Genomic DNA, 24,913 nt, shown 5'->3' on the forward strand with positions numbered 1-24,913 from the left:
TGGCTGGAAAATATCTGTTCTTGTGAACGGCATCACTGGCTGCTGTGAACCAATGGGAAGCACGGTAGCGTAGTGGTTCAGCACTGTGCTGTACAGTACAGGCGAACCAGGTTCAATTCCCACCGTTGCCTGTAAGGAGTTTGTACGTTCTCCCTGTGACCGCGTGGGTTTCCTCCCACAGTCCCAACGGCCGTCTGGTTGGTAGGTTAATTGGTCATTGTAAATTGTCCCGTGATTAGGTTAGGATTAAATTGGGGGACTGCTGGGTGGTGTGGGTTGAAGGTTAATTGGCTGGTAGGTTACTTGTTAGGTTAGTTGGCCGTTGTAAATTGTCTCGTGATTAGGCTAGGATGAAATCAGGGGATTGCAGGGCGGCGCGACCGGAAGGGCCTACTCCATGCTATATCTCAATCAATAAGTAAATAAATTTGGGTGTTTATTTCAGTCTGAATGATTATCACCAGTGTATTTCCAGAACATGCAAGCAGTTGTTGAATGTGACGGACCTCATCTTTTGAGTTACCTCAGTGCTATCAATATATCCTGTATCATTTGAATCCATGAAACATAACATTGCAGTTTTTATGTATTTTAATACTTGAATCAATTGCAAGAAAAACTTAACCTCATGAGGAATTGGGCTGGACTTGTTTAACTTTCAGCCTCACAACACGGAAGGGCAAGGAGAGAGCTATTGTGAAATTGTAAATTTTATTTTGAAATAGCTGCTCCTATTAAATCTAGCAAAACATGGATCCGTACTTGAAATAAACCGACAGAATTGGTAGCTAGTAAGATGGCCACGGTGTGACGTAACACTATGTCGTGAGAGATGTTGAGGGCAAGCCTACCACGTCTGGGAAGGAAATAATGAGGGCAGCAAAGTCATTATAATGGAGTGAAATGCAAATTGTGGCTGGTCTTCATGGAAGAGTTAGGTGCTCAGAGGCTATTTCCTTAGGCTAGCAAGTGGTGGGACATATCTACAGAGTAAGGACCCCACCAAGTACAGGCTTTTCTCAAAGATTCATGAGCCTATGGAACCCTCCCCAGAAGGTTTGCAGGTGCTCAGGTGCTGAATCTCAAGGCCCAGGTTAATTTAGGTTTGTGTCACGGGAATAAAGGGAAAACAGGGGGTAGAAATTGGACTTGCAGTGGACAAGAGGAAGTGAAGCAGGTGTCTGTGGGTATGTGCCATTGGTGGGATTTGATGTCATTTTACTTTGCAGTGTGGCCAAGGGCCAGGAGGCTTAATAGCGTTTTTCTCCTCTTCCAAACCCAGAAACCAAGATGCCATCACTTCACAGAATGAAAGGGAAGGCTTGAGGGGTCATAAAGATGTCTTGTAGTTTTTTTTTGTCAACCACGATCCCACAACTCACTGAAGGGTTCAGGAAATGTTCTTTCTCCATCTCAATCAATATAATTTTTCTATAATCCTTTTTCTCATGTATCCTGTTCAGTTGATTGTTACAGTCAAGAAGCTCTTTTGCCATGTTCGCCTTTCTATCCATATTGCCACCTTAGCTTCTTTCTTTAGACTTCCAGAGGTTTGTAGCATGTGTTGATTGTTACCTACTGTATAAATTTTTAACTGCTACTCTCTCCTTTTCTCCAGAAGTTAGAAAAGAAATTGTGTGCGCAATTGGAACATGAAGAACATAAAACCGAATCAAGGTAAGTGTTTTCCAAACGGCCTGCTGTCCACAAAATTAATTAGAACCAAGATGGTAAGGTTTCAACAGAAACGTTGCAAGTTTTTAAACTCATGATTAAAACTGGGAGAAATGACAGCTTTTCTGGTTGAACCAATAAACGGAAGTGTGGCCTCGTGAACTAGTAGCTCACATTCTTGCTCACTTTATTGGGCCATACGTATTTAACAAAAATTAAATTTTTAAAAAAATGCCTAATGTGATTTTTGTCAGTGGACAGAGAATGCTGGAAGAACTCAGCAGGCCAGGCAGCATCTGTGGAAACAAATAGACAGTTGACCTTTTGGGGCAGCTGTCAACTTCAGGATGAAGAGGGTAGATGTCAGAATAAAAAGCTGGAGAGGAGGGGAGGGGAAGGAGGCTAGCGAAAAGGTGCTAGGTGAAGCCAAGTGGGTGAGGAAAGGTTAAATCTTGTTGATTTAAGATACTTTTGCATTTTGAATCCAATTTAATCCATAGAGACCAAATACGCAAAATATTCAGCATGTCAAGCAGCATCTGAGAAGAGAGAAACGGAGTCAGAGTTTCAGATCAGTGACCCCTTACCAACATTCGGAGCTTTTCATTATGTTTGTTTAAGAGAGGAATCATTTTCCTTTTGATAGTCAATGACATAACTTAACTTAACACTAAATCAATGCTAACTGAATCATTACACCTCAATGGTTACATAACTACAGAAAGACTCCAGATTCTTAAGTACAGATAAACTCTATATTCATTATGATTATATTTGATCCTTATAGTTTGGCCAGAACAAATATTCCTCTTTCTGCAAGGTTTGATAATCATTACTATGGTCTCCATATCAGAATCAGGTTTAATATCACTGGCATACATTGTGAAATCTGACTTTGTGGCAACTATACTTTGCAATATATAATAGAGAAAAAAAAGAACTGCAGTAAGTGTGTGTGTGTATATATATATATGTATATGTATATATATGTGTGTATATGTATATGTGTGTGTGTGTGTGTGTATGTATGTATGTATGTATATATATATATATATATATATATATATATATATACACACATACATTTTTAAATGGTCACATAAGCAGTGCAAAAATAGAAATAAAAAAGTAGTGGGACAGTTTTCGTGGGTTTTCCGAAATCAGATGGTATTGAGGAAGAAGCTGTTCCTGAATCACTGAGTGTGTGCCTTCATGCTTCTGTACCTCCTCCCTGATGGTTGCAATGAGAACAAGGCCTTTTTATTGTGACCTCTGTGAAAGTAATGCCTTCTTGCCTCAAAATTCGAGCACTAGCTACCTATTCTGTCGGGGTGATGGTTGACGATCAGCAATGCAAGCACGGCTCTTGATGGTTCCTTGTCCACCTGAAGGACGCTGGTCCTGAAATCCCAGCAGGTGATGCTGGTGTCCTGTCCTTAAAGCTTGCAAATGACCAACATCACTGCTGACCATCACAAAATAAGGTCACAGAACTCACCTGCAACGTGTAACAAATGTTAGTCATGGAAAATTAATGTACTCATCCAGTATTTGGTTTTGAACTTTGAGATTCTGTATATGGAAAGCTTAAAAAAAATGCTGTCAAATTAATTGTGAAAGATGCAGGCTCAGAACGTATTAGAATTGCAAGGGCCCATGAATTTAATTGTATATTCTCTTTACAGTGTTTTCAAATCTGTGAACCCAGTGTCTGCTGATGGCTGGACATCCCAGGTAACTATTCTCTTTTCTTGTGATTTACATCCTTTTACCTGATTAAACATAACATCAATATTAATGTTGAATCACCTGCCATCATTTCATTATAATTAGCCACTCAGTAAGAGTTGCCAGAATGCATTTCCCAAAGGAATTTTGTAATGGTATTCTATTGAAATCAGCTAAGCTCATTTGATGTGCAAAGTGATGACCAGATTGAAGAATAATTATTTCCTGCTTCCCAGGATAGGAAAAAAGATAACAAGAACTATCTGCCAGAAAAAGAGATGACCCTTGCACCCGAGAAGAGATGTTTACAAGAGAAACCAAATGCATATGCAGAGATGGGTAAGATTGCAGTCTGTTCTTTAGTTTAATATGTTCCATGCCAAATTGGATAAGGATGTATGGAAGTCCAAACATACTAAGTAAATTGTTCTCCTGAGTCAAGTGGGATAAGACAAGGTGGGCTAGTTTAATTCTTGTTCTGGATGTAATTGTCAAGGAACCCTTCTCCATTTCTAAGCATTTGGATGTTGTGAGATACTGAGTCATGGAGCAGAGAAGCAGGATGTTTGGCCCATTGAGTCTGTACTGACTGTCTATCGAGCTTCTCTTTGTACCAAACACAAGAAGTTCTGTAGATGCTGGAAATCCAAAGCAGCACACACAAAATCCTGGAGGAACTCAGCGGGTCAGGCACCATCCAAGGATGAACGGTCGCCGTTTCTTTATACTAACCCTTTCGTGACCCTATTATATTCTCCCCACGCTCCTTTCAACTCTCCCTACACATCTACAAATGCAAAGTAACATTTGGGTGGTTTTGACTGATGAGGAATGTTAATCAGAACAAGGCCAGCTCTTTTTTGATGTTCATGTTGACGCCTGTCCTACCAGAAGTAAAACAATCGTGAAGGTGCAATACCTCCTCATTACTGATTTTGTACCAAGTCTTAGGTGTAAGAGTTAAAAACAAGATTGGTTTCAATATATAGTTGGGCGGTCTTTCATAGATACTGTTATAATTATTATTTTTATAGATTTGTTGAGTATGCCCACGAAGTGAATCCCAGGAGTGCATGTATTTTGATAATAAAATTTACTTTGAACTTTAGGCAGTGCAGCATGGTTGTTAGGCCAGTGCTGTTACAGTGCCAGCAACATGGGTTCGATTCCCCCAGCTGCCTGTGAGGAGTTTGTACATTCTCCCTGCGACTTCGTGGGTTTCCTCTGGGTTCTTCATTCCAAAGGTGTACGGGGTTTAGTAGACCGCAAGTGCTTCATCTGCAAATTTGTTGTAGTTGTCTATTGTATCCGGTGCTCCCGATGTGGCCTCCTCTACATTGGTGAGACCCAAACGTAAGTTTGGGGACCGCTTTGTCGAGTACCTCCGCTCCATCCTCCAAAAGCAGAATTTCCCAGTGGCCAAACATTTTAACTCCTGTCCCCATTCCTATTCTGACATGTTGCTCCATGGCCTCCTCTTTTGCTTGATGAAGTCACTCTCAGGGTGGAGGAGCAACACCTCATATTCCATTTAGGTAGATCCAATCTGATGGCATGAACGTTGATTTTAACTTCAAGTTCTTCCCTCTCCCTTCCCTACTCTGGTGTCTGGTGTCTTCTCCTCCCCTGTCTATAACCTGCCCCTGGTGCCCCTTCTTCTTCCCTTTCTCCCATGCTCGGCACTCCCATCAGAATCCTTCTCCAGCCCTTTACTTTCCCCACCCACCTTCTAGCTATCCTCCTTCCCCTCCCCTCACATTTTTATACTAGCGTCATCCCCCTTCCCTTTCAGTCATGTAGATGCGTCTCGGCCCGAAATGTCAACTGTTCGTTGATTTCCCTAAATGCTGCCTGACCTGCCGAGTCCCTCCAGCGTTCAGTTCCTGTAATTTGAAAATTTGGTGTTTTTTACCTGAATGCCTCCTCTACTCTGTCTGACCTTTCTAGGCCTTCCACTATTTCCTTCATCTGACATTTTGTTTCTGTTTAACTTCATTATTTTGTTTCCATGTTAAAAATGCTCTCCATCACTTTATTGAGATACAGCGTGGAACAGGCCCTTTGAGCCGTGTCACCTAGCAACCCCTGATTTAACCCTAGCCTAATCATAGGACAATTTACAATGACCCATTAACCTACCAACTGGTATGTCTTTGGCCTGTGGGAGGAAACCCACACAGTCACGGGGAGGACATACAAACTCCTTACAGGCATCTGCCCCTCAAGCTCAATCCCTAAAATTGTCTGACAACTGTTGACTAATATCATGTGATTTTCATCTTCATTGAGAACCCCATTTCTTACGATATTATCAAGTGAAAGAACATCTTGGTACTGTGAATAGAGGGTATCAAAGAACTGAACATTCAAACGTGTCAGATCTCTGTTTAATTTCTGATCTTTGGGGTCCTTCCGGAAGTCAAAAATAGTGAGCAATCTTAACTCCAAACTTTCTGTTTATTTTCAAGTACAAACGAGCGTACAAATACTAAGTAAACTAAATAAACAACTGAGAAACAATGCTAACAGGGGAATTGATGCTAAAGGGTGTAATTCAAAGGAATAAAGACTTCTGAAAAATATATCACTTTTATAGATAAGGTAAAGAAAATTCCTTAGATGGTGATGAATTAATTATTAGTCTACATAACTAAAACAATTAAATCACGCGGGTAACGTGCTAATACTTAGCCAATGAAAAATGAGAAAGGTGATAAATCGTTAGTTTAGCTGCTATACCGTTTTCTGCCAGTGAGTGTGAAAAATACCTGAGTTTGTTAAAGTGTACAGATCTTATATAAGAAATATTATTTTAAAAAGTGAGTGGTTTCCAACATATGGAAATGTACAAGCATGCAGATGAATGAATTAGCGGTAAGTGAAGTGGGTTGCCTGGCTCAAATCAGCTCCACCATTTAACAAGATTATGCCTGATTGATTGCAACCTCAACTCTGCATTCTCTGCTTTAAAAGTTCACCCTCTTGTTTACTATCCATCTCAACTTGAATAAGAAGAAAGATATTTGTCCCTAGGACATCAAAACGTCTCCTAAAAACAGGAAATGGTGGAAACATTTGAAGATTAGCTTTATTAATCACGCGTACATTGAAGCATGCAGAGGAAAGTGTTGTTTGTGTCAAATCAGTGAGGATGGTGCAGGTGACGCCACGTTTCCAGCACCAACTCACTAACCGTAACCACGCGTCTCTGTGGCGTGGGAGGAACCCAGAGCACCTGGAGGAAACCCACATAGGTGGCAGTGCATGATGGTAATTGCTGCTGGAAAGCACCGGCGTTAATGGCGACGCTATCGTGCTACTCCTGCTTCGCTGTTTTGCCGCCCACGTCCGAGTGCTGCCTGTGTCTGTAAACATTGCAAGAAGTTAGATTTTAAATCCCCTTGGAATTAGAAATCGGGTTTGTTTCTAGTACCTGAAACTCAAAAAGAGACAGCAAGTAAGAAGGAAAAGCTGATGGAGTGTTGGTTTTATTACAAGAAGTATGGAAAATAGAAGTGGAGAAATTTTGATGCAAATTTACAGGGTCTAGTGCGACTGCATCTTGGGTACTTAGAACATAGCTGTATGGGCCCTTTGGTCCACAATGTTCTGCCAACCTGTCAACCCTTTAACCTACTTCAAAATCAATCTTCTGTTTCCCTCCCACATAGCTCTCCACTTTTCATTCATCTGTGTGCAGATCTTAGAGTCTCGGAAATGTTCCTAATGTGTCTGCTTCTACCACCAGCCCTGGCTAGTGTTCCACGTTCCCACCACTCTGTAAAAGAAAAAAGTGCCTCTGATGAGCCCCTTCTTCTCTCCTCCAATCGCCTGAAAATCATCTATCTAACTATGCCCCTTATCATCTCTTATCAAGTCACCCCTCCTGCACTACACTGTACTATGTGGAGTTTTGGTTTAATATTAAATGAAAGATGCACTAGCATAGGAGGCTGTGCAGAAAAGGTTCACTGGGTGACTAATTCCTGAGGTAAAACGTTGATGTACAGATTGGAGAAAGGTTGAGGAGGTTATTCATTGGATTACAGAACCATGAAAGAGAATCTCGCAGAAACAGGTGGGTTGAAAGGGTGAATACCGAGAGACTGTTTTTCCTGGAGGGAAACCTGGAAAAAGGAGCATTCTTTCAGAACAAGGGGATCATCTGTTGAAGAAGGTGACAACGAGTTGCAGGGGGGTGGGAACCAGAGTGCCAGGATAGTTGGTGGAGAGGTTGTGGAGACAGCTGCTGGTAAGACCTCAGAAAAAGTTAGAAATCAAAAGGTTGAGCAAGGTGTGACTAGTGCCCTGAGTTCAAAGTAAGATTTATTATCAGAGTACATGCATGTCACTACATACAGCCCTGAGATTCTTTTTCTGCAGGCTTACTTCGCAAATCTATAGAATCATAACTGTAAGCCTGATCAATGGACTACAAACTGTGCAAATGCAAATATAAATCAATAGCAATAAATAATGAGCATGTAATAACAAAACAGTCTTTAAAAAGTGAGACTATTGGTTGTGGGAACACCAGAATTAGAATGAGTGCAGTTATCCCCTTTTGTTCAAGAGCCTGACGGTTGAGGGGTTGAACTTTGTGGTGTGAGTCCTGAGGCTCTTGTACCTTCTACCTGATGGCAGCAGCGAGAAGAGAGCAAAGAGTATTTCTACATCAAAAGAGCTTCGTATGTTTCATGCAAGGTGTCGTAGAGAAGGCGGATGAAGATGAGGTAGCTGGTTTGCAAACAGAGACAATGTGTAGTGAGAAGAGGTTGTTGACAGTGCAGTCAGCAGGATGAGTTGCAATGTGAAAGGCGGACAAAATCAAGTCAAGTCAAGTCAACTTTTATTGTCATTTCGACCATAACTGCTGGTACAGTGCATAGTAAAAATGAGACAACGTTTTTCAGGACCATGGTGTTACATGACACAGTACAAAGACTAGACTGAGCTACGTAAAAAAAAAACACAGAGAAAGCTATACTAGACTATAGACCTACACTGGACTGCATAAAGTGCACAAAAACAGTGCAGGCATTACAATAAATAATAAACAGGACAGTAGGGCAAGGTGTCAGTCCAGGCTTCGGGTATTGAGGAGTCTGATAGCTTGGGGGAAGAAACTGTTACATAGTCTGGTCGTGAGAGCCCGAATGTTTCGGAGCCTTTTCCCAGATGGCAGGAGGGAGAAGAGATTGTATGAGGGGTGCATGGGGTCCTTCATAATGCTGTTTCCTTTGCGGATGCAGCGTGTAGTGTAAATGTCCGTGATGGCAGGAAGAGAGACCCCGATGATCTTCTCAGCTGACCTCACTATCCGCTGCAGGGTCTTGCGATCCGAGATGGTGCAATTTCCAAACCAGGCAGTGATGCAGCTGCTCAGGATGCTCTCAATACAACCCCTGTAGAATGTGATGAGGATGGGGGGTGGGAGATGGACTTCCCTCAGCCTTCACAAAAAGTAGAGATGCTGCTGGGCTTTCTTTGCTATGGAGCTGATGTTGAGGGACCAGGTGAAATTCTCCACCAGATGAACACCAAGAAATTTGGTGCTCTTTACGATCTCTACCGAGGAGCCGTCAATGTTTAGCGGGGAGTGGTCGCTCCGTGCCCTCCTGAAGTCAACAAACATCTCTTTTGTTTTGTTCACATTAAGAGACAGGTTGTTGGCCGCTGCACCTCCTCTCTGTAAGCTGACTCGTCGTTCTTGCTGATGAGACCCACCACGGTCATGTCATTGGCGAACTTGATGATATGGTTCGAGCTGTGTGTTGCAGCACAGTCGTGGGTCAGCAGAGTGAACAGCAGTGGACTGAGCACGCAGCCCTGGGGAGCCCCCCTGCTCAGAGTGATGGTGTTGGAGATGCTGCTCCCGATCCGGACTGACTGAGATCTCCCAGTCAGGAAGTCTAGGATCCAGTTGCAGAGGGAGGTGTTCAGGCCCAGTAGGCTCAGCTTTCCAATCAGTTTCTGAGGGATGATTGTGTTGAATGTTGAACTGAAGTCTATGAACAGCATCCGAACGTATGTGTCTTTTTTGTCCAGGTGAGTTAGGGCCAGGTGGAGGGTGGTGGCAATGGCGTCATCTGTTGAGCAGTTGGGACGGTATGCAAACTGCAGGGGGTCCAGTGAGGGGGGCAGCAGGGTCTTGATATGCCTCATGACGAGCCTCTCGAAACACTTCATGATGATGGATGTAAGTGCAACAGGACAGTAGTCATTGAGGCAGGACACTGAAGACTTCTTCGGCACGGGGACGATGGTGGCGGCCTTCAAGCACGTTGGAACGGTGGCGCTGCTCAGGGAGATGTTGAAGATGTCAGTGAGAACATCTGCTAGCTGGTCTGCACATCCTCTGAGCACTCTACCAGGGATGTTGTCTGGTCCAGCAGCCTTCCGTGGGTTGACCCTGCACAGGGTTCTTCTCACGTTGGCCACGGAGAGACACAGCACCTGGTCATTCGCAGGAGGGGTGGACTTCCTCACCGCCACGTCATTTTCTGCCTCAAACCGGGCGTAGAAGTTATTCAGCGCATTTGGGAGGGAGGCATCACCTGCACAGTCAGGTGATGTTGTCTTGTAATTGGTGATGTCCTGGATGCCCTTCCACATGCGCCACGTGTCGCCGCTGTCCTGGAAGTAACTGTGGATTAGCTGAGCGTGTGCACGCTTTGCCCCTCTAATGGCTCGGGACAGTTTGGCCCTTGCTGTTGTTAAAGCTGCCTTGTCGCCTGCTCTGAAGGCGGAGTCGCGGGACCTCAGCAGCGTACGCACCTCTGCGGTCATCCACGGCTTCTGGTTGGCACGTATAGTGATGGTCTTGGACAGAGTAACATCATCAATGCACTTGCTGATGTAGCTGGTCACTGATGCCGTGTACTCCTCTAAGTTGGTAGAGTCGCCATCGGTTGCAGCCTCCCTGAACATGTGCCAGTCAGTGTTCTCAAAGCAGTCTTGAAGAGCAGAGATGGCTCCTGCTGGCCAGGTTTTCACCGGCTTCTGAACTGGTCTGGAGTGCCTGACGAGCGGTCTGTATGCTGGGATTAGCATAACAGAGATGTGGTCTGAGTAACCGAGGTGGGGGCGGTGCTCTGCCCGGTACGTGTTGGGGATGTTTGTGTAAACCAGGTCCAATGCGTTCTCCCCCCTCGTTGCAAAGTCCACATACTGATGGAATTTGGGGAGCACTGACTTAAGGTTCGCGTGGTTAAAATCACCGGCGACAATAAATAGTCCATCAGGGTGTGCGTTCTGCAGTTCGCTAATAGCCCCGTACAGTTCACAGAGCACTTCCTTAGCATTAGCGCTGGGGGGAATGTAGACACCGAGTATAAGGACAGAGGTGAATTCCCGTGGCAAATAAAATGGTCTGCATCGAACAGCCACAAACTCCACCAACGATGAGCAGTGTCTGGAAACCAGCACAGAGTTCTTACACCATTCCGTGTTGATGTAAACACAGGTGAAGGGTGAATAGGCGATTGAAGTTATTGTATTTGAATGCACACACTGTAGGGAATAAGGTAGGTGAACTTGTAGCACAGTTGCAGATTGGTATGTATAGAAACATAGAAAACCTACAGCACAATATAGGCCCTTCGGCCCACTAAGTTGTGCCGAACGTGTCCTTTCCTGAGAAATTACCTATGGTTACCCATAGCCCCTATTTTTCTGAGCTCCAAATACCTGTCCAGGAGTCTCTTAAAAGACCCTATCGTATCTGCCTCCACCACCATTGTCAGCAGCCCATTCCACACACTCACCACTCTCTGTATTAAAAATAACTTACCCCTGACATCTCTGTACCTACTTCCAAGCACCTTAAAACTGCCCTCTTGTGCTAGCCATTTCAGCCCTGGGAAAAAGCCTCTGTTTATCCACATGATCAATGCCTCTCATCATCTTGTACACCTCTATCAGGTGTACCTCTCATCCTCCACTGCTCCAAGTAAATAAGGCTGAGTTCACTCAACCTATTCTCATAAGGCATGCTCGCCAATCCAGGCAGCATCCTTGTAAATCTCTGCACCCTTTCTATGGTTTCCACATCCTACTTGTAGTGAGGCGACCGGAACTGAATACAGTACTCCAAGTGGGGTCTGACCATGTATGATATAGACATCACTGAATCATGACTGAAAGAAGATTATATATGGGAGGTTATTGTCCAATGTACAATACATTGTATTGAAAGGACAGGCAAGAAGGCCGAGGGGGAGGCATTGTTCTGTTGGTAAACAATGAAATCAAATCATTAGAGGTGACGTAGGGTGGGAAGGTGTTGAATCATTGTGGTAGAGCTAAGGAACTGCAAGGGTAAAAGGACACTGATGGAAGTTGTATACTGACCCCAAAACAGTAGTAAGGATTTGGTCTACAAATTACAACAGGGGATAGAGAATGCATGCCAAAAGGGCAATGTTACAATAATCATGGGTATTTCAAAATGCAGGTAGATTGGGAAAATCAGGATGGTGCTGGATTCCAGGAGGGGGAATTTCTAGAGTGCCTACGAAATGACTTTTTATAACAGCTCATGGTTGAGCCCACTGGGGATCAACTATTCTGGACTGGGCTTTATGCAATGAACCAGAATTGATTAAAGAGCTTAAGGTAAAAGAACCCTCGGGGGAGAGTGATCATAATATGATCGAATTCACCCTGAAATTTGAGAAGGAGAAGGTAGAGTTAGATGGATCAGTACTACAGTAGAGTAAAGGCATGAGAGGGGAGTTTGGCCAAAATTGCTTGGAAAAGAACCCTGGCAGGAATGACGGCAGAGCAGCAATGGCTGGAATTTCTAGAAGCAATTCAGAAGGCACGGGATATATACATCCCAAAGAGAAAGAAGATTTCTCAAGGCAAGATGACACAACCGTGGCTAACAAGAGAAGTCAAAGCCAACATAAAAGCCAAAGAGAAGGCATAGAATAGAGCGAAAATTCGTGGGAGGTTGGGGGAATGGGAAGCTTTTTAAAACCAACAGAAGGCAACTAAAGAAGTCATTAAGAAGGTAAAGTTAGAATACAAAAGAAAGCTAGCTAATAATATTAAAGAGGATACCAAAAGTTTCTTCAGATACCTAAAGTGTAAAATAGAGGCAAGAGTGGATATTGGACTGCTGGAAAACAATGTTGAATAGGCAGTAATGGGGGACAATGAAATAGTAGATGAACTGAATAAGTATTTTACATCAGTCTTCTTTGTGGAAGCTCCTGGTGTCAGGGGTCATGAAGTGTGTGAAGTTACAATGGGAAATAGAAAATGTATGCCAAAAGGGCAATGTTACAATAGTCATGGGGTATTAGTCATGTGAGAGTAAGCGTTTGGCATGGACTAGAAGGGCCGAGATGGCCTGTTTCCGTGCTGTAATTGTTAGATGGTTATATAGTATTTCAAAATGCAGTTAGATTGGGAAAATAAAGTTGATGCTGGATTCCAAGAGGGAGAATCATTGTGGCTAGAGTTAAGGAACTAGTAGAGAGAAAGTTCTTGGGAAACTGAAAGGTCTGAAGGTAGATAAGTCACCTGGACCAGATGGTGTACACCCCAAGGTTCTGAAAGAGGTGGCTGAAGAGATTGTGGAGGCATTAGTAATGACCTTTCAAGAATCACTATATTCTGGAATGGTTCCAGAAGAAAGGAAACTATAGGCCTGTTAGTCTGACCTCAGTGCTTAAGATGATGATGGAGTCAATTATAAAGGATGAGTCTCAGGGCACTTGGAGGCAGATGATAAATTAAGCCACGGTGAGGAAAATCTCAAGGAAGATCTTTTGGAATTCTTTGAAGAAATAACAAGCAGGATAGACAAAGGAGAATCAGTTGATGTTGTGTACTTGGATTTGAGGCTACTTAACAAGCTACAAGCCCGTGGTATAACAGAATGATTCTAGCATGGAAAAAGCAGTGGCTGATCAGCAGGAGGCAAAGACTGGGAACAAAGGGAGCCTTTTCTGGTTGGCTGCCAGTGACCATGGGGATCAATGTTGGGACCAATTCTTTTAACATTATATGTCAGTGATTTGGGGATGGAATTGATGGCTTTGCTGCAAAGTTTGCAGGTGATATGAAGATAGGTGGCGTGATATGAAGATAGGTGGCGTGCAGTCTGGTTTGTGGAAATAGGGAGGCTACAGGAGAACAGTCAGATTAGGAGAATGGGCAAAGAAGTGGTAGGTGGAATACAGTGTGGGGAAGTATACAGTCATACACTTCGGTGGAAGAAATTAAAGGGTTGACTATTTTCTAAATGGAGAGTAAATACAAAAAAACTGAGGCGCAAAAGGACTTGGGTGTCCTTGTGTAGGATTTCCTAAAGGTTAATGTGTGGTGAGGAAGGCAAATGTGATGTTAGCATTCATTTCAAGAGGACTAGAGTATAAAAGCAAGAATGTTATGTTGAGACTTTATAAAGCACTGGTGAGGCCTCACTTGGAGTATTGTGAACTGTTTTGGGCCTCTTATCTTAGAAATAATGTGCTGAAATTGAAGAGGGTTCAAAGGAGGTTCATGAAAATTATTCCAGGGTTGAATGGCTTGTCATATAAAGAGCGTTTGATGGCTCTGTATTCACTAGAATTCAGAAGAATGGGGGGTGACCTAATTGAAGCCTATTGAATGGTGAAAGGATGATAGAGTGGATGTGGAAGGGATGTTGCTTATGGTGGGAGAGTCTAAGATCAGAGCACACAGCCTCAGAATAGAGGGGCATCATTTCAGAATGGTGATAAGGAGGAATTTCTTTAGCCAGATGGTGATAAATCTGTGGAACTCTATCACAGGCAGGCATCTGTGGTGGCCAAGTCTTTATGTATATTTAAGGCAGAGGTTGATAGATTCTTGATCGGTCGGGGCATGAAGGGATATGGGGAGAAAACAGGAGATTGGGTATGAGAAGAAAATTAGATCAGCCGCAATGAAATAGCGTAGCAGACACGTTGGGCCAGATGGCTTATTTCTGCTCCTATATCATATGGTCTTATGTGGAGGAATTTTTTCTGAGGTTGCGAATTTCTGAAATTCACAATCCCAGAATGCTGTGGAGGCAAAGCTATTAAATATATGCAAGGTTAATTGGATCAGGCATGATCTTATTGAATGGTTGGATCAGTAGCTAGAGAGGCTGAGTGGTCTACTGTTATTATGTTATTTATTATTTTAATTATTGTAGATAATGGACACATTCACCCTTTATAGTGACAGTTGCTCATACAAGCACTTTTTGTAACGTTACTATTTCCATCCAGTATGTTCTTTGACTATCTTCCTGCCCAACAGGCATTTGTAGTACATCAGATCTAGAGGAAAGCATTTACAAATCAAAATAATCTTCAAATGTAAAGTAAATCAAAACCTAATTAATATAACATGCAATTCATTATTTGAAACAGCATGTCTAATGTACAGAAAGGGCTGGCGTGTGTATCCAGCATTGAAATCTCCCATTTCAAACACATTAACCAGTTGGTTATTTTTCAAGACAGAGAGAGAGATATTTATGCAGTGGGAGTTTTACCACGAGCCATAAAGAAAATAAACAAATTAAGATGCTGAGGCTTAAGTGTACAACAGTAATAACTTCCATTCTAGGCTAATTTTTTTTTTGAAATCTGAGATGTATGGCAAGTAGTTTAGCAGAAAGAAGCAGCAGTGTGTGTCCAGGGATGTAGATATATGCTACTTTGGAATACAATTAATGTTTCAGTGATGTGAAGGAGTTTTTGATGTAATGGTATTCCTCCGGGAAGTTGCTTAATCATTTAAATCCAGAACTATGTTTCTTCTTTTATTAGTCGTGACACACACACGCACACACACACACACACAGACACATACACACAGACACACAGACACACACATACACACACACACACACACACACACACACACACACACACACAATACATGAAAGTGCAGATGATACAGAATCACTTAGATTCACTAAATTAGCCATCTAGCGTTTCACGTAAATATGATGTGAAGATTTTATATTTAGAAATCGGATCAATCTCTGTTTCCACCACTTTGCTTGGCACCCTTCATAAAGAGGCTACTGACAGAGAGAGGGTAACTTCACTCTGAACTGATTCTACAATCTACGGACTCACTTCCAATGAGTCCAACTCGTGTTCTCAATATTATTTATTATTATTAATATTTTTATTTTAGAATTTTTTGTTCTCAGATCAAGCTGGTAAAACCTGAGGTACAGGCATAGCCAAGCACGCTCGTTTCTCAATCGCTAGGAACTTTTGCACTATTCTAGTGGTGTTTAGTATTGTGGCTTTCTGGGGATTTACATAGATATTGTTGTGTATTATTAGTATTGTTGTTATTTTGTTTATCTTTTTGTATTTGCATAGTTTATCATCTTTTGCGCATTGGTTGTGTGTAGTTCTTCACGGATTCCATTGTGTTTCTTTGTATCTACTGTGAATGCCTACAAGAAAATGAGTCTCGGGGTAGCATATAAGTCGTCATCATCATTATGCGCCACGTCACGTGATCATGGTCCCACTTCTATGATCGTTCTCAGCAAATTTTTCTACAAAAGTGTTTTGCCATTGCCTCCTTCTAGCCAGTGTCTTGATGAGACAGGTGACCCCAGCCATTATCAATACACTTCAGAGATTGTCTGCCTGGCGTCAGTGGTCGCATAACCGGGACTTGTGATCTGCACCGGCTGCTCATACGACCATCCACCACCAGCTCCCATGGCTCATGTGACTGACTGGGGGGGCTAAGCAGATGCTACACCTTGCCCAAGCGTGACCTGCAGGCTAGCAGAGGGAAGGAGTACCTTACACCTCCTTTGGGTTTCTGCCATAAGTGGCTTCATGCTTTGTCCATGCGGAATCAACGCCAACAGATTTCAAAGCACAATTTTTGTCCCAAGGACATATATGTACTTTAATAATAAATTTACTTTGAACTTGGAGTGGAATTGTGCTTGGGTCTGTAATGAAAATAAATTTTTGCTGAAGTGTTTGTCTTTATTCTCCACGTTAACTTTGAAAACAAAATAGCTGTTCTCACATTTAAATTTATTGAAAACATTTTTGAAAGCCAAGTTGTTGAAGAAACTGTTCAGCAACTAGAAATATCAAAATAAATTTGCATTGATTAACATATCACTGTATATTTTAGTTCAGTTGCAGTTCTTTTTAATGATCCAAGAATCAAACAACACGATGGTTGGTACATCACTTTACAGATCAGGAGACCTGGGTTCGATTCCCACTGCTGCCTGTATGGAGTTTGTATGCTCCCCCTGTGACTGCGTGGGTTTCCTCCGGGTACTCCAGTTTCCTTCCACAGTCCAAAGACATACCCGTTGGTAGGTTAATTAGTCACTGTAAATTGTCCAGTGATTAGGCTAGGATTAAACTGGGGCTTGCTGGCAATGTTCCCTTTAAAGTGTACACATGCGCACACATCTTTTGCTACTAGCACACACAGGAATTTAAATTGCGCACAAAGGGTTGTCACCCTCTACCTCACTGGCATGTTAAGTATATTTCACGATCATACACGATAAGATTTCCTTTTCCGGTTTCAGATGCGGGCGGTGTTGACAACAAGGAGTTTGCGATGACTTGTCTGCAGATTTTAGAACTGGCTTATTTATACTGTTTTTATTGAAGAAATGTTATTGTCGCTGGGCCAAAAAACTGCACAGCACAAGATTTTTGCAAACATTGGTCATTACAAGGAACATTGGTTGCCTAGCAATTCGCCACATTTTCAGATTCATGTGTGATGAGTGATCTATTGCTTCTTAAAGACATCGCTGGATATCTTGAATGGGAGATAGCTCTGAGCTCCAAAAAGTGGTTGGAATTGCTTTTTTAAGAAATGTGTCACGGTGGAGGTTCTTCAAGCAGTTGCTGAATGCACAAACACTGACCGGTGGTGTTGCGGTATCTGCATCAAGCATTAGATTGACCTCTAGACAGGAGCTGAGAAAATAGCAAATGAAGGCTATTCTCCAGCAAGTGTAGGGGGTATGCCTAAAAGAAGATGGAAACTTCATATAAATTGTCAAGGTTAGTAACTGCTTCCATTAGTACCTTATCCTGTATCAGACAAGTACTGTGGCCACATCTGCTTGATGATCTACAATCGCTAACTTCACTTGCCTACCACTAACTACTATTACCCAGCTTTATATACTGATTTACTTCATCCTTTTGTATACAGCACAATTGCAAACCTCAGACTCTTAACTCTGATCTCATGCCACCTGACGTGCAGCATTTGTTGGTGCTATCCCTTTTCGTGCTAGGAGATAATGGTGCGTAACAGCAGGCTGCTCAAGAATTGGACAAACATGTTTAAACTCGCAGGAAAGGGATAACCCCACTGGGACTTCACTGAGCCTTTCCACGCAGGCTGCAATCGATGGGTCTGATCTTCCTTTCGTGCTCGTGCCTTGGTCTCTTGGTGAGAGGTTCCAATTGGTGTAAGGATGCTCCTTTCTTCCTCTCCTCAGCCCATGCAAGTCCCTGAGGCTCTTTCACATCAGATATCCAAGCTGTTCAGAAGAGGAGAAGGTTAATGAAGAAGCAGAGCCGAGTTTCTGACCTGTACATGTGAGACGTCAAGGACAGGAGATTGTTCTCACCTGGTGGTGTGAAAACAAGGTCCTGGGCAAGGAAGAGATTCACACAAGAACCTGCTCAAAGTTGCACACTCCTGCTGAGGATTTTGAAGTCAGGCAATAGAGAAGGTTAAAAATAAAAATAAACGAACTGGAGATGTTGGAAATTTTGGAATAAATACTGGAGATGTTCAGCAGTCAGACAGCATCTTGGAAAGAAAAGCCATCGTATCAATGAGTCTTCGTTAGAGTCGGCATAAGCCAATGCAGAGTTTTTGAACTGAGATATTAACCCAGCTCCTACACTCCTATTAGCAGGTCAGTGTGTGCATACACCCAAATGCTACTGCACCACAAAACCCAGCAGAAAATTAGCAGAGGCACGCAGGGCTTTGTGCAAACTCTCCCACCTACCTTCTCTTTCCACTTCCTCTTCCTCTGCCAGAGCTCTGGGTGGCGTTGCGTCTCGGTCGTGCTCAGATCTAGAGCCAGCTTGTACCTGGACAGACCTCCAGCATCCTGTGCAGGCACAAGCGAAGCAGATCCCAGAAGCTCCAGGAGAGCCAAAGGTAAAAGGACAAAGCACAGGGTAGTTGGTATGTTTGTTGAGTAATATGATTTAATACATAATTTCACATAAACTGCATTTCCTGATGCCATTTTGTGTCTACTAGAGAAAGAACAGTCTGATAATGAGGTCATTAGTACCACGTGGAATATAAGAAGGGTTAATGCTGGTGAATTTTGGGCAAGATCACTGTCCCTACTTGAATTATTTGTTTCTGACAGGAGCAGGAAGAAAGGAGATATCAGTTGCATTCTTTCTTTCCTTTTCTTCTTGATGTACCTGTTTCTCTTCCTTGGTTGTCTCTTCCTTTCCTTGGTTCACAGTGAATGTCTGCGATGGAGAGGATTTTGGGAGCTCCCTTAAGCAGCAATTCACTGCCACCTCTGAAGCACCTCATCGTCATCCGCCGCTCAGATGGAGCAAGGAATCCAAAGCATTAGCCATGGCTATTTTGACAGCCGGTGACAAGGGCCACACTGCCCTGCTTTGAGATCAGCAGATCTCAGAGTCAAAATCTTTGGTGAAGTCAATTTCAGGAGATGGTGCCTGAAAATATAGTATAGCACAGGAGCCAAACCTTTGGCCCATGGTGTCTATGCTGCCCATGATACTGATCAAAACTAAATCAATCTTCTACAAATCTACTATAACCCTCTATTCTCTGCCTGTTCTAGTGTTGGGACATCTGCACTTCAGTGATACATTCCAGAAATGCTGGGAATCCTTTCATCCCAATCTCCTCATCCTTCTTCCAGTAGCCCCATTTTCAGTATTATTCCATTTTGAGGCCGGCTGGGTCACCTGTATCTGGACAAACATTTGAACTAACAAAACAAAAAGTACTCTGGCACTAGTTATACAAGTCTGACCACTAAAACGTGAGACCGACAGAGGAGAGCTATACCAGTGGCTAGAAAAAAATAATCCCGTGTTTGAGGTGATGCAGTAGCGTTTTACAGTACAGGCGGCCCAGGTTCAATTCCCGCCACTGGCTGTAGGGAGGTTTGTACATTCTCCCCGTGACCACGTGGGTTTCCTCCCACATTCTGAAGACCTACCAGTTGGTAGGTTAATTAGGCATTGTAAATTGTCCCGTGATTAGCGTCCATTATTAAGGACCTCCAGCCCTTTTCTCACTGTTACCATCAGGTAGGAGATACAGAAGCCTGAAGGCACACACTCAACAGCTTCTTCCCCTCTGCCCCCATCCAATTCCTAAATGGACTTTGAACCCATGAACACTACCTCACTTTTTTTAAATATATATTGTTTCTGTTTTTTGCACGGCTTTTCATCCATTCAATGTATGTATACTGTAATTGATTTATTTATTTATTTATCATTATTATCTTTTTTCATCTTCTACATTATGTATTGCATTGAACTACCGCTGTTAAGTAAACAAATTTCACGACACATGCGGTGATAATAAACCTGATTCTAATTAGGCTAGGATTAAATCCAGGGGCTCCTGGGCAGTGTGGCTCCTGGGGCTGGAAAGGCCTGTTTCGCCCTGTTTTTCAATCAACCAATAAATTAATAAGTAGATTATATATTTTTAAAAACCTGTTGGTAGATCAAGATCCCTTCAGATGATGCTGGGAGGGAGCCTTCAGGCTCATGAATTGTGGAAGAGTAAGAAAGTTTGAAGTTCAAAAGTGACTTTATATTGTTGGAGCTGCATTGGATTCTGATCTTGTGTTTTGTTATGGCATGCAAGAAGGCCATTTGGCCTGTCAAATCTAGACTAACTCTTTGTGCATTCTCTTGTATCCCATTTACCCACTGCCAGTAGTCTGCTCCAAAAGGTTTAGGGTTGAGGGATTAGTTTTACTTGTCGAGTATGCATTGAAGCATTTGGTGAAGTGTGTCATTTACATCAATAAACGACAAAGTCCGAGGATGTGCTGGGGGCAGCCCGCAATTGTCGCCGTGCCTCTGGCACCAACATAACCTGCCCACAACTTACTAACCCGTATAGCTTTGAAGTATTGCGCTATCTGCCACGTTACTGTGCTGCCCTTCTACGCTTCCTTGACGCCAAAGTGACATCACGTGACTATTCCACTGGAAATGCTTGCGAGCAACTAGGAATTTTTTTTTGCCTTTCGGAGACTAATAATTGCTTAGGAAGATGGTGCCACAATGCAGCTTATCTCCTGATGACTTTAAAGGTACTGTAACTATTTGTTAGAATTTCTGCTTTATATCATCCCCACAAAATTCCTAGGCACCACTTGAGAATAAAGCAGCGTTTCTCTTCCCTGAGCTTCCAACGGGACCTCTATTTTTCACACCGTAGACAAGCGTCCGCAGCTGGAATCGGGTTGTACGTAGAACACTACAGCTTAGTACAGGCTGTTCAGCTCATGGTTTTTGTGCCAAGACCTTAACCTATTCTAAGATCAATCTAACCCTTTCTTCGCACATCGTCCTCCATTTTTCTTTCATCCATGTGCACATCTAGGATTCTCTTAAGTGTTCCTAATGTATCTGCCTTCACCACCACCCCAGACAGCACACTCTTTGCCCCATCACTCTCTGTCTAAGAAAAGAACCCATCCCCCAAACACCTTAAAGTTATACTTCCTTGTATTATCCATTTGCATCCTGGAAGAAAGTCTCTTGCTGTCCACTCTATTCATGCCACTTATTACCGTACCCCTCTAAACCTCTCCAATGAAAAAAGCCCCAGCTCGCTCGACCTTTCCCCATACGGTCTCGGCATTCTTGCAGGGATGGAGCAGTGATTTTAGCTGGTGGATTTTTGGGTTCCAATTCAAGTTGTAATAAAGACAATCGATCAGTATCATTTAGGATTTTCAGAGTTCTTCACAAAAGGGCCAGTACATTTTGAGTTTGCTCTTCTAGAAGGGAGCTCTTCCCATCAGCATGTCTCAGAGAGTTAGTCGTACCGAAATCTCCATTTTCTGGAGTTAAACGAGTGGAGTATTATGCCTGGCGTGTGCCAGAGTACCTGACCTGCTGCTGACAGACAAGCTCCTTTACCTGTAGTGGCAACACATGGGAGTTGCCCCAACAAGAGAACTTTCATTTGGAGATGTTTCCCGTTCCCGTGGTCTTGACCTGCTCCAAATCCAGCAGGCGATTCCATCTCTTATCGCCGTAGTTCCGACTGGATGATTTATGTGTGTGAGTGAAATGGTGCCTGTGAATGGAGGCTCTAACTGAAACCACTTCTTGTGTCCTGCAGATGAGGTGCAGCCTGAAGAAGATGCTATGAGAGACCCTCTGAGCAGAGTGAAGGATTCCTCAAGCGCTGAGCATTCTTCGCCGTCTCCTCAGCCCGTTCCACTTTGGTCCAGAGATGAGCAAGCCTCTCCGAAGGCCGTACCAGCACACGTGTCAAACCAAGGACCGGAGACATCTGGAGCATTTCCCCTCTCTCCAATCCCCTTAGTTAAAACAAATGAGAAGCCCTGTGCAGAGCCACTGCACCATAGGCCCTTAATGTCTCCTTTGTACTCAAAAGAGGCTGTAAATACGGTTGTTTATCCAACTGCGCTCTACTCTGCTAAGGGAGCTCTAATTGCAGGGAACAGTTCCAGTAACAGTGAAACTGTTCCTCCCAGTGACCAGTCAGAAGGCAGCAGTTCGAGTGCTGCCGATGAGGAATATCTGGAGACAGCTGACATTGCATTTCAGGTTAAAGACCAGCTGCTAAAGCACAACATTGGACAGCGAGTGTTTGGACACTACGTCCTGGGATTATCGCAAGGATCTGTTAGTGAGATTCTTGCCAGACCCAAACCTTGGCATAAGCTTACTGTTAAAGGGAAGGAGCCATTTATTAAGATGAAGCAGTTTTTATCTGACGAGCAAAATATCCTCGCCCTTCGAACTATTCAAGTGCGACAAAGAGGTACGTACACAGTCTAATGTCAGCTTTCTATGGGAGTGATACTTGGACTAGTAAAATTAGTGTTGCTTCCTAGCAGAGCACATTGCTAAAATGGAGTGGTAGAGCTTCAGAGTGACAAATTATGTAGAGAAGCTTAACACAAAAGAGATAAATAAACTAGGAGAGGGATGAGGCCCAGAATATAAGCAAAAAGTGCAAACACTCAACAAGCTGAGCAGCATCTGTAGAAAGAGAGGGAGAGTTAGCATGTCAATTTGAGACTTGTCAGTAGCAACTGATTGCCATTATTGTGAACAAAGCCACCAGCTAGTAGATATAAAAGTGTTTACTGGGGAAACACACAAGCTTTGAAGTCATTCGAGAGAGGAAGAGAGACTCCCTGACTCAACATTCCATTTTTATATGTTAAAGGACAAAGGTAACAGGACAATTTCTATGGTTACAATGCCTACATAATGCTTCTTTTGAGTGACGTGTAATTTTTCAAATACCTGGATCTGCCCACCAACATACTGAAAATGGGTGTTATTTACTGTGGTCTCTGAGTCATATTTGTGCATACACAGAATCTCAGGTCAATGGGATGCTGATTGCATTCATGCATATGCAGACATCTCAGTCAGGTGGGTGTTTCCTGGTCTGCAGTTTATTCTAAAATACAACAATGGAAGACCATTGTTCCAAGCTGCATTTTAAATTCAATCTACAATCCATATTCAATTCTAAAGACTGGTTGCTGTCGATATTCATATTTGCTCTATACCATAAACCCAGAATACGTCCTAACACTGATCCAGTTCAGTTATTGATCTTGTTTAAGGAAGCTTTCAAATTAATTTATATTGTGACTTGTAGCTTTAAAACCCGTCTAAATTTGTGGGAGAGCTTTGACCAGTTAAAGCCAAATTCACAACTAAGTCGGCACTCCATCATTACCTACAGACGTTCTATCTTACACTAAGCTATCACTCTTGGGCAAGTCATGGTGGATAGCTTTTGTTTTCTGGGTTTTCTCCACTATGCTAATATCCTTTATTTTCTAATATCCAGTTTAAAAATTCTTTTGGCATGTATGTAAATTAAAGTAGCGCCCAGTTGGCTGAGCAGTAGCCCTCTTCTACACGTAATACAGTACGTCTTCTTTCATAGTTCAAAGTACATTTATTATCAAAGTTTGTACACTTTATACAACCTTGAGATTTGTCTCCTTTCAAGCAGCCACAAAACAAAGAAACACAAAAGAATCCATTAAAAGAAAAGAAGACCGTTGAACACCCAATGTGCAAAGAGGGAAAAAAAGCAATTGTGCAAAAAATAAAAGTAAGCAAATAGCATTCAGAACTGAAGTTCACAAAAGTGAGTAGGGTTACAGGCCACAACCTGCAACTTGTAATCATTCACAGCGACTATTCAGATGGCACAGTTTACAGAGCAGGCTATCCCTCCAGATATGATTTACCAAATTATCTGAATTCATACCAGCACCATTTAGTATATGGGGGCGGGGGAGAAGAAAGCAAATTAAACATTCTAAAATTACACTTTGCTTGATGTTCCAGAAGCTGAAATCTCGCTGCAATTGGTTTATTTATGTCATGTACTGAGATACTGTGAAAACTTGTCTTGCATACAGTTAATACAGATCACATCATTACACCGTGCATTGAGGTAGAACAATAACAGTGCAGAATAAAGTGCAACAGCTGTACTGAAAGTGCAGTGCAAATGAACAAAATGCCAGGTCACAACAGAATCAATTGTGAAGTCAAAAGGCTGCCTTATGGTACTAGGGAACTATTTAGTCTAAAAACAGTGGGGTAGAAGCTGTCCTTGTGCGTAGTGGTTCGTGCTTTCAGGTTTTTATATCTCCTGCGGGAAAGGGAGAATATCTGGGGAGGGTGGCGTCTTTGATGATGCTGACTGCTTTACTGAGGCAGCGAGAAGCATAAACTGGGTCCACAGAGGAGAGGCCGGTTTCCATGATGTCCTGAGCTGAGTTTCTTGCAGTCGTTTGCAGCGTAGTTGCTGTACCGAGCTGCCATGCCTCCGGATAGGGTACTCCCTGTGGTCCATCGATACAAGTTGGTAAGGGTCGACAGTACAGGACAAGTTTCTCTAGTGTCCTGAGGGAGTAGAGGCACGGGTAAGCTCTCATGGCAGTGCTGTCTACATAGTTGGATCAGGCCAGGCTGTTAGTGATGTTTATTTCTTGGAACCTGAAGCCCTCAACCATCTCAACCTCAACATCGTTGATGCGGGCAGGAGCCTGTGTACTACCCACCTTCCTGAAGTTAATGGCAGCGGACGTTGGGGGAAAGGTTATTGTCATGATGCCCTGTTACCAAGCTCCATCTCCTTTCTGTACTCTAACTCATCAATATTTGAGGTATGTCCTACTACAATGGTCTCAAATACAAACTTGTAGATGAAGTTAGAGCAGAAATGGGCCACGCTG

General features: G+C 42.9%; 1 protein-coding gene across 9 annotated transcripts in view; it reads left to right on the forward strand.

Annotated features, from left to right (window-relative positions):
• The window catches only part of cux2b (cut-like homeobox 2b), a 381,872-nt gene that overhangs the window by 314,247 nt on the left and 42,712 nt on the right, over positions 1-24,913 (forward strand). For all 9 annotated transcript variants that reach the window (XM_073065643.1, XM_073065644.1, XM_073065649.1 and 6 more), the window contains 4 exons: positions 1,619-1,677; positions 3,360-3,408; positions 3,639-3,741; positions 21,790-22,458. In XM_073065643.1, the coding sequence (XP_072921744.1) occupies positions 1,619-1,677; positions 3,360-3,408; positions 3,639-3,741; positions 21,790-22,458 (880 nt within the window). The remainder of the gene's footprint in view (positions 1-1,618; positions 1,678-3,359; positions 3,409-3,638; positions 3,742-21,789; positions 22,459-24,913) is intronic.

This window comes from Hemitrygon akajei, chromosome 14, assembly GCF_048418815.1.
Source record: "Hemitrygon akajei chromosome 14, sHemAka1.3, whole genome shotgun sequence".
Classification (NCBI taxonomy): Eukaryota; Metazoa; Chordata; class Chondrichthyes; order Myliobatiformes; family Dasyatidae; genus Hemitrygon; species Hemitrygon akajei.